Raw genomic sequence first — 10,000 nt, 5'->3', positions numbered from 1 at the left:
ATCCTTCCTATAATCCCCTTAAATCTTTGTCCCTCTCGCTCCTCGTCCCCCCGATGGGGACAGTTTCCCCCCCCTCGCTGTTTTGAACACCTCGATCGAATCTCCTCTCTTCTCTGAGGAAAACATTCCCAACTTCTTCACAGAACAGGAGTTCCTCGTGCCCCGGAACCATTCGTTTTTTTTTAAATTGTTTGATCGTGGTTTGTGGGCGTCCCTCATCGCCCATCACATGTAGGCCAGGCCAGAGTAAGGCTGTTAAGGACATCGGTGAACCAGACGACCATAAGACATAGGAGCAGAAATTAGGCCAATCGGCCCATCGAGTCTGCTCCGTCATTCAATCATGGCTGATAAGTTTCTCAACCCCATTCTCCCGTCTTCTCCCCGTAACCTTTGATCCCCCTTACCCATCAAGAACCCTATCTATCTCGGTCTTAAATACACTCAATGAGCTGGCCTCCACAGCCTTCTGTGGCAATGAATTCCATAGATTCACCTCTCTCTGGCTAAAGAAGTTTCACCTCATCTCTGTTCTAAAAGGTCTTCCCTTTACTCTGAGGCTGTGCCCCTCGGGTCCTAGTCTCTTCTACTCATGGAAACATCTTCCCCCACGTCCCACTCTATCCAGGCCTTTCAGTATTCTGTAAGTTTCAATCAGATCCCCCCTCATCCTTCTAAACTCCATCGAGTATAGACCCAGAGTCCTCAAATGTTCCTCATATGTTGAGCCTTTCATTCCTGGGATCGTTCTCGTCCACCTCCTTCTGGACCCTCTCCAGGGCCAGCACATCCTTCCTGAGATACGGGGCCCAAAATTGCTCACAATGTTCGAAATGTGGTCCTAAGTGGGACGAGTTTTGTACAACATTCAGCAATGGTTTCCAAATTTTTATCGAGTTCCAGTTCCACCATCGGCTGTGGCGGGATTCGAACCCGGGTCCCCAGAGCATTACCCTGGGTCTCTAGGATTACTAGCCCAGCTACAATACCACTACGCCACCGTCTCCCCTAACCAGTCTCGTTAACCTTTTCCCCGCTCTCTCCAGCGCCTTCACAATCCTTCCTAAAGTGCGGAGCCCACAACTGGACACAACACTCCCGCTGAGGCTGAACCCATATGTTACACACGTTTTTTTTATTCATTCATGGGATGCGGGCGTCGCTGGCTGGGTCCAGCATTTATTGCCCATCCCTAATTGCCCCCTTGAGAAGGTGGTGGTGAGCTGCTGCCTTGAACACCACAGCGCTGTTAGGGAGGGAGGGAGTTCCAGGATTTTGTCCCCGTGTGGTGTAGGTACACCCTACGGCGCTGTTAGGGAGGGAGTTCCAGGATTTTGTCCTGTGTGGTGGAGGGACACCCACGGCGCAGTTAGGGAGGGAGTTCCAGGATTTTGTCCCGTGTGGTATAGGTACACCCACGGCGCTGTTAGAGAGAGAGTTCCAGGATTTTGTCCCGTGTGGTGTAGGTACACCCACGGTGCTGTTAGGGAGGGAGTTCCAGGATTTTGTCCTGTGTGGTGTAGGTACACCCCACGGCGCTGTTAGGGAGGGAGTTCCAGGATTTTGTCCCCTGTGGTGAAGGTACACCCACAGCGCTGTTAGGGAGGGAGTTCCAGGATTTTGTCCCGTGCAGTGTAGGTACACCCACGGCGCTGTTAGGGAGGGAGTTCCAGGATTTTGTCCCGTGTGGTGTAGGTACACCCACGGCGCTGTTAGGGAGTGAGTTCCAGGACTTTGACCCAGCGACAGTGAAGGAACGGCCGATATATTTCCAAGTCGGGATGGTGAGTGACTCGGAGGGGAACTTCCAGGCGGTGGTGTTGCCCATGTGTCTGCTGCCCTCGTCCTTCTAGATGGGAGCGGGTCGTGGGTTTGGGCGGCGCTGTCGAAGGAGCCTTGGCGAGTTGCTGCAGTGCACCTTGTAGATGGTACACACACTGCTGCTACTGTGCGTCGGTGGTGGAGGGAGTGAATGTTTGTGGATGGGGTGCCGATCAAGTGGGCTGCCTGCTCTTGTGCTCTGCGTCCCTATTAATAAAGCCCAGGGTACTGTCTGTTTCATTAACCGCTCCCTCAACCTGTCCTGCCCCTTCAATGATTTACCCACATATACCCCCAGCTCCCTCTGCCCCTGCACCCACTTTAGAATTGTGCCCTTTATTTTATATTGTCCCTCCACGTTCTTCCTACCAGAATCAAGCACTTCCCACTTCTCTGCATTAAACTGCATCTGCCACTTCTCCGCCCATTCCTCCAACCTGTCTACGTCCTTTTGAAGTTCGACACTGTCCTCCTCAACCGTCCACAACGCTCCCAAGTCTCGTATCGTCCGCAGGTTTTGGAATGTGTGCCCCGCACACCCAGGTCCAGGTCACTCGTATACCTCAGGAAGAGCAAGGGTCCCGGACACTGACCCCCCTGGGGAACTCCGCTACAAACCTTCTTCCATCCTGATAAAACACCCAAAAACCACGTCTCTCTGTTTCCCGTCCACCCGGCCCATTCCCTCTCCGCGTTGCTGCTATCCCTTTTATTCCATGAGCTAGAACTTTGCTCGCAAGCCTGTCGTGTGGCACTGTGTCGAATGCCTTCTGGAAGTCCATATACACGGCATCCACAGCATTACCCTCATCGACCGTCTCCGCCCCCTCATCAGAAAAACTCCAGCAAGCTCGTTAAGCACGATTTTCCCTGAACAAACCCGTGCTGGCTTTCCTTAATTCGCCCGCGCGACTGTTAATTTTGCCCCCCGCCCCCCCCCGCCCCCCCGAACGACTGTTTCTAGAAGCTTCCCTCCCGTCGAACCATAGAACACTACAGCACAGAAAACAGGCCATTCCGCCCTTCTAGTCTGTGCCGAAATATTATTCCGCTAATCCCATTGACCCGCACCCAGTCCATAACCCTCCATACCTCTCCCATCCATGTATCTATCCAATTTGTTCTTAAAACTTAAGAGTGAGCCCGCATTGACCACGTCAGATGTTAGCTCGTTCCACACTCCCACCACTCTCTGAGTGAAGAAGTTCCCCCTAAACCTTTCCCCTTTCGCCCTAAAGCCACGTCCTCTCGTGTTTATCTCTCCTAATCTAAGTGGAAGGAGCCTACCCGCATTTACTCTGTCTATACCCCTCGTAATTTTGTAAACTTCTATCAAATCTCCCCTCATCCTTCTACGCTCCAAGGAATAAAGTCCCGACCTGTTTAATCTTTCCCTGTAACTCAACTCCTTAAGACCCGGCAACATCCCTAGTAAATCTTCTCTGCGCTCTCTCAATCTTACTGATATCCTTCCTGTAGTTAGGCGACCAGAACTGCGCACAATACTCCAAAGTTGGCCTCACCAATGTCTTATACAACCTCACCATAACATCCCAACTCCTATACTCAATACTTTGATTTGTGAAGGCCAGTATGCCAAAAGCTTTCTTTGCAACCTTGTCTACCTGTGACGCCACTTTCAGGGAATTATGTATCTGAACTCCCAGATCCCTTTGTTCCTCCGCACTCCTCAGTGCCCTACCATTCAATGTGTATGTCCTACCTTGGTTTGTCCTTCCAAAATGCAACACCTCACACTTTTCCGCATTAAATTCCATCTGCCATTTTCTGACCCATTTTTCCAGTTGGTCCAGACCCCTCTGCGACCCGCCGAGGTTAAACTGACCGGCCTGTAAGTTGCTGGGCTTATCTTTACCCCCCTCCATTTCAGACGGGCAATTTTCAGTTCTCCAGTCCTCTGGCGCCAGCCCTGAGTCTACGGAAGGCTGGAAAATTTGTGCCCAGAGTCTCCACAACTTCCAGTCCCCCCCCACCTTTCCCTCGGTATCCTCGGATGTGTCTCATCCAGTCCTGGTGGCTTTACCAGCTTTAAGTACCAGACGGCCTGTCCAACGCCACCTCCTTACCAGTTTCAGACCCATCTCGTGTCTGAACGGCCTCCTCCTCCCACCAAGACATGGACGAATCTACCTGGCCAAAAGAGACAAGACGCAAAGCGTTCGTTTAACACCTCAGCTGTGCCCACTACCTCCATCCCTTTTCTGGGCGCCCCCAGTCGGGCCCCCAACTTAACCACCCCTCGACTATTTATACGTTCCCAGGCAGCTTTCCGATTCTCTCTTCTCTTAGCTTCCGGTCTCTACTCATGCTCTCTCTTTGCTTCCCTTGCTTTGCTGGCCTCCCCTCTGGGCCTCCTGCATTCAGCCCGGTCCTGGGTCCGCCCGACACCGTTCGCGAGCAACACTTCCTCCGCTCCATCCCAACCCCCTACCCGCACCCGCCCACCTCCTTTCGGCACCCGGGGAGCTCCGGGTTTGATTTTTTTTGCCTACCCTTTCCCCCACCCCCCCCTCGGAGGGAATGTACTCTTGCGATCCCAGCATGCGTTAGCCCTGGAGACGTTCCGATCCTCAGAACGGGAACCTGGCTTGGGGAATTTGGGAATGCAGCTCTAAATTAGGGAATCAGACCACCAGCCCTCGAGGTTTCACGTTAAACTAAATGAAACATTTTTAAACAACTGTCATAACCTAGAATTTTAAGTGTTATGTTTGGGATGCGACTCTAAATTCGGGAATCAGGCCACCAGCTCTCGAGGTTTCACGTTAAACTAAATGAAACATTCTTAAACAACTGTCATAACCTAGAATTTTAAGTGTTATGTTTGGGATGCGACTCTAAATTCGGGAATCAGGCCACCAGCTCTCGAGGTTTTACGTTAAACTAAATGAAACATTTTTAAACAACTGTCATAACCTATAATTTTAAGTGTTATGTTTGGGATGCAACTCTAAATTCGGGAATCAGACCACCAGTTCTCAAGGTTTTATGTTAAACTAAATGAAACATTTTATTAATTTACACAGGTTAAAATATATATATACACATGGCTACAAATAACTACTTTTAATAACTTTTAACAAATTCCCACCTGAAAGGCCAGATGGACCTACTCCTTCCTGCTCCTATTTTCTATGTTTCAGTGTCTTCGCTCCATGGTATACACCATTGTGAAATTAAAATAGCTTTTCTTGCCTCTCCCTGTATCTCAGCGGGGGGCTCTCTCTCTCTCTCTCTCTCTCTCTCTCTCTGATCCCCTGTCGCCAGCCATCGGCACAGGTTTTTTTTTCAACTTTGTTCCCTTTTTTGCTGCAACTTCCCCAACTACTAGACCCTTGGTCGCCTTACGAGGAGACGTTATGAGGGGGGCTGCGGACAGCTGCAGATAGTTAAGCGGGCGGGCGAAAATCGGGCAGACGGAGCGCGAGGCAGGAAAATGTTCGCTTTGGCAGGAAGAATAAAAAAAAAAGCAAGAGGGTTACTTGGAGGGAGAACGGCTGCAGAATTCCGAGGCGCAGAGGGATCTGGGCGTCCTAGCGCATGAGTCACCGAAAGTTAGCATGCAGGCGCGGCGTGTAATCAAGAAGGCAAATGGGACGCTATCCTTTATTACGAGAGGAATTGAACATATAAGTAAGGGGGTTATGCTTCAGTTATACGGGTCATTGGTGAGGCCGTACCTCGAATACCGGTGTGCAGTTTTGGTCTCCTTATTTAAGGAAGGATGTAAATGCAGTGGAGGCGGTTCAGAGGAGGTTTACTTTGATCAAGTCACCCCCCCGCCCTCACTCTTCTAAACTCCAGTTGGAAACAAGCCCAGTCTGCCCAACCTGTCCTCATAAGGACAACCCGCTCATTCCAGGTATCAACCCCGTAAAAGCAAAATACCGCAGATTATGAAAACCCGAAACGAAAACAGAAATTGCTTGGGGAAAAACAACTCAGCGGGTCTAACAGCACCCGTGGAGAGAGAATCAGAGAGTTGGCGTCTCGCGTCTCCTTCAGCCCTATGGACTCGAGACGTCAACCCCTTTCTCTCTCTCTCTCCGCAGATGCCGTTATACCTGCTGAGTTTTTACGACACTTTCTGTTTTTTGTTTCAGATTTCCGTCATCCGCGGTATTTTGCTTCTACTGGATGGGTACCTGGAATAATGAGCGGGTTGCCCTGATGAGGGAAGGTTGGACAGACTGGGCTTGTTTCCAACTGGAGTTTAGAATAGAGCGAAGGGGGGGGTGGAGGGTGACTTAATCGAAGTATACAAGATCCTGAACGGCCTCGACAAGGTGGACATGGTAACGATGTTCCCTCTGGCGGGAGAGTCCAGAACCAAGGGGGGTGTTTTAAAATTAGGGGTCGCCCTTTGAGGACAAAAATGAGGAGAAGTTTTTCTCTCTCACAGAGGGGTCGTGCGACTTTGGAATTCTCTGCCTCCGAAGGCGGTGGGGGGGCGCGGGATGGGGGTCATTGAATATTTTTAAGGCGGAGGTAGATAAGATTCTGGTGAGGCAAGGGAATCGAAGGCTACTGGGAGCAGACAGGCACGTGGAAACCAAAACACAAACAGACCCGCCATGACTAAATGGCCTGCCCCTGCTCCCTATTTCGTATGCAACCCGTCTCTTGAATTCGAGAGTCGTAAAACCTCATTAAAAATGTAGGTGCGGAACAGACTTGCTATGTCACAAACGCTCAAAACTGAAACCCAACCCAGAGTTCGCCTTTCTTAACCCACAGAAGAGGATATAAATTCAGCTTCAAGCTGTACCTTGTCCCTAACACCCACAAATAGAAATATAACTAACGTAAGACCGTTTCCAATCCCTAATACGTTGACTGGGTTCGAACTGTCTCTCTCTCTCCTTTGGAGGGAGCCATTACCTCAAGGAGCCTGGGAGAAGCATGGCATGGCCTGTGCAGTGGGGCAAGACCCCCCCCACCCGGAGCGGACGGGGGTGGGGAGGGGGTTCGGGGTGGGGGTGGGGGGAGGTGGATGGGCGTGGCTGGAAGGTGGGTCAACGCCCAGAGATCACCCCAGTGGCTGACGCACTTTATTTAACCACACCACACCCGCACGCCCCGCCCTCCCTGTTTCAGGTCGACAAGCACATCCGAAGACTGGACACGGACCTCGCTCGCTTCGAGGCTGACCTCAAGGAGAAGCAGATTGAGTCAAGCGACTACGACAGCTCATCCAGCAAGGGCAAGCGAAGTAAGAGCCTGCACACGCCTGTCCGACAATGCGGTGCTCACTCAGTACTGACCCTCCGACAGTGCGGCGCTCCCTCAGCACTGACCCTCCGACAGTGCGGCTCTCCCTCAGTACTGACCCTCCGACAGTGCGGCGCTCCCTCAGTACTGACCCTCCGACAGTGCGGCGCTCCCTCAGCACTGACCCTCCGACAGTGCGGCGCTCCCTCAGCACTGACCCTCCGACAGTGCGGCTCTCCCTCAGCACTGACCCTCCGACAGTGCGGCACTCCCTCAGCACTGACCCTCCGACAGTGCGGCGCTCCCTCAGCACTGACCCTCCGACAGTACGGCTCTCCCTCAGTACTGACCCTCCGACAGTGCGGCGCTCCCTCAGCACTGACCCTCCGACAGTGCGGCTCTCCCTCAGCACTGACCCTCCGACAGTGCGGCACTCCCTCAGCACTGACCCTCCGACAGTGCGGCGCTCCCTCAGCACTGACCCTCCGACAGTACGGCTCTCCCTCAGTACTGACCCTCCGACAGTGCGGCGCTCCCTCAGCACTGACCCTCCGACAGTGCGGCGCTCCCTCAGCACTGACCCTCCGACAGTGCGGCTCTCCCTCAGCACTGACCCTCCGACAGTGCGGCACTCCCTCAGCACTGACCCTCCGACAGTGCGGCGCTCCCTCAGCACTGACCCTCCGACAGTGCGGCTCTCCCTCAGTACTGACCCTCCGACAGTGCGGCGCTCCCTCAGTACTGACCCTCCGACAGTGCGGCGCGCCCTCAGCACTGACCCTCCGACAGTGCGGCGCTCCCTCAGCACTGACCCTCCGACAGCGCGGCTCTCCCTCAGCACTGACCCTCCGACAGTGCGGCGCTCCCTCAGTACTGACCCTCCGACAGTGCGGCGCTCCCTCAGCACTGACCCTCCGACAGTGCGGCGCTCCCTCAGTACTGACCCTCCGACAGTGCGGCGCTCCCTCAGCACTGACCCTCCGACAGTGCGGCGCTCCCTCAGTACTGACCCTCCGACAGTGCGGCGCTCCCTCAGTACTGACCCTCCGACAGTGCGGCGCTCCCTCAATACTTATTGTTTTCTCGCTCCTCCCAGAAGGCAGGGGTCAGAAGGAGAAACGAGCTACTCGCACCAGGTCAAAGGTCAAGATATCTGATGATGAGACCCCCAAAAACGGACAGAAGAAACTAAAGATCACTCACACGTGAGATTTCGGGTCGATGGAGAGGTCAGAGGGTGAAGCTCAGATATGTGGGGACCTATGCACCAGCCCGGGTTCCTGCTCCCGATCCCGATCCCTGTCCACTGACCCCTGGGTTAGGGAGCAGGGGGTGAATCAGCCCCGGGTTCCTGCTCCCGATCCCTGTCCACTGACCCGCGCCCACCAACCCCCCGGGACAAGTTACAAGTTCAGCAATCAGGAAGGCATTTGGTGTTTAGGCCTTTGTTGGAAGGAGAGAGCAGCCCAAGAGCCTGGAAGCCTTGCTGCTGTGGCTTGGTCCTACGCACAGCTCTGGCCTCAGTGCCTAACCAAGGACGCGTTCGCCTTAGAGGAAGGGCGACGAAGGTTCGGGAGGTAGGTTCCTGGGACGAGGGGGGTTTGTCCAACGAGGAGAGAGCAAGTGTAATGGGCCGGCATTTTCCGCAGTTGAGACGAATGGAAGGCCATCTCCCCCCCACCCCGCCTCCGGCCCAGCTCAAGAGTCTGGAACTCGGTGGGGTGGGGAGGGGGGGGGGGGGGCGCACGGTCTCAGGATGAGGGGCGGCCATTTTGGACTGAGACGAGCAGAAATTTCTTCACTCCGAGGGCGCTGGCTGCTGCTGAGGAATCCTCGAACCCAGAGGACTCGCTGCGATCCGAACGTATTTTTTTAAATACGTGCCGCCGTTCAAATTGTTTTTAAAAAACAAAAACCTCTGCCGGATGGCTTGGATCGACAGGCCAGCCGGTGTAGCCTTGGATCGACAGGCCAGCCAGTGTAGCCTTGGATCGACAGGCCAGCCAGTGTAGCCTTGGATCGACAGGCCAGCCGGTGTAGCCTTGGATCGACAGGCCAGCCAGTGTAGCCTTGGATCGACAGGCCAGCCGGTGTAGCCTTGGATCGACAGGCCAGCCAGTGTAGCCTTGGATCGACAGGCCAGCCGGTGTAGCATCTCCTTGCGCGGTTTCAGTTTCCAGTACAGCTCTTTGTTGACATTTCCCCAAAGGCTATTATCGTATCGTTGCGAAAGCTCGGCTGAGTTTCAAAAGCTGTAGTTACCTCGGTGCGGGGGGCTGGTGGCTTCAAGTTTGATTGACAGGTGGAGTTGAGGCAGGAGGGTGAGGAATTATTGTCTGGGATGGGAGGGAGGGAGGGGAGCAGGCTCTAGGGTGGGGGGGGGTCCTCGTGGAGAGCGGGACGGGACATCCCACGTGCAGCCTCCCCCCTGACTGAATCCTTCTCCGTGTGTGTCTCCAGCTCTGAGTACGTCGCTCCCTCGGTCACTTTCGGCAACGTGCACCCGTCCGATGTGCTGGACATGCCGGTTGATCCGAATGAGCCCACCTACTGCCTGTGCCACCAGGTTTCGTACGGAGAGATGATCGGCTGCGACAATCCCGATGTAAGGTTCTCCTCCTGTTCTCTCTTTCTCCCCCCCATCCCCACTGTGGGTAGAGGGGTGGGGGGGGGTGGCGATGGTGCGGTATGAGAACGCGGGGAGCATGCGGACGGAGGACCCACACTCCGGAAGCCACTCGTTAAAGGCTGGCGGGAAAATAACCGGGATGTACATCCGGGGGAGTGCCAGGGGAGGGGGCGGGGTGTTGGGGGGTGCAAGGGACGGAGGGAAGGAGAGACGGACATAAAGAGGGAGGGAGAGAGAGAGGGAGGGCGAGACGGAGAGAGGGAGGGAGGGGGAGACGGACAGAGGGAGGGAGGGAGAGACGGACAGAGGGAGGGGGAG

The 10,000-nt window shown here is 54.4% G+C and overlaps 1 protein-coding gene across 1 annotated transcript in view; it reads left to right on the top strand.

Annotated features, from left to right (window-relative positions):
* LOC144676204 (inhibitor of growth protein 4) overlaps positions 1-10,000 on the top strand; it is a gene marked incomplete at its 5' end in the record, with an annotated part of 13,869 nt that overhangs the window by 1,305 nt on the left and 2,564 nt on the right. Inside the window, 3 exons of the mRNA XM_078536691.1 lie at positions 6,940-7,054; positions 8,150-8,258; positions 9,514-9,658. Coding sequence (XP_078392817.1) covers positions 6,940-7,054; positions 8,150-8,258; positions 9,514-9,658 — 369 coding nt within the window. The remainder of the gene's footprint in view (positions 1-6,939; positions 7,055-8,149; positions 8,259-9,513; positions 9,659-10,000) is intronic.

The sequence above is a fragment of the Cetorhinus maximus genome, unplaced genomic scaffold, assembly GCF_964194155.1.
Source record: "Cetorhinus maximus unplaced genomic scaffold, sCetMax3.hap1.1 HAP1_SCAFFOLD_1420, whole genome shotgun sequence".
Lineage (NCBI taxonomy): Eukaryota > Metazoa > Chordata > Chondrichthyes > Lamniformes > Cetorhinidae > Cetorhinus > Cetorhinus maximus.
Note: the sequence above shows the minus strand (reverse complement) of the source record. Positions and strands in the feature narration are given on the sequence as shown.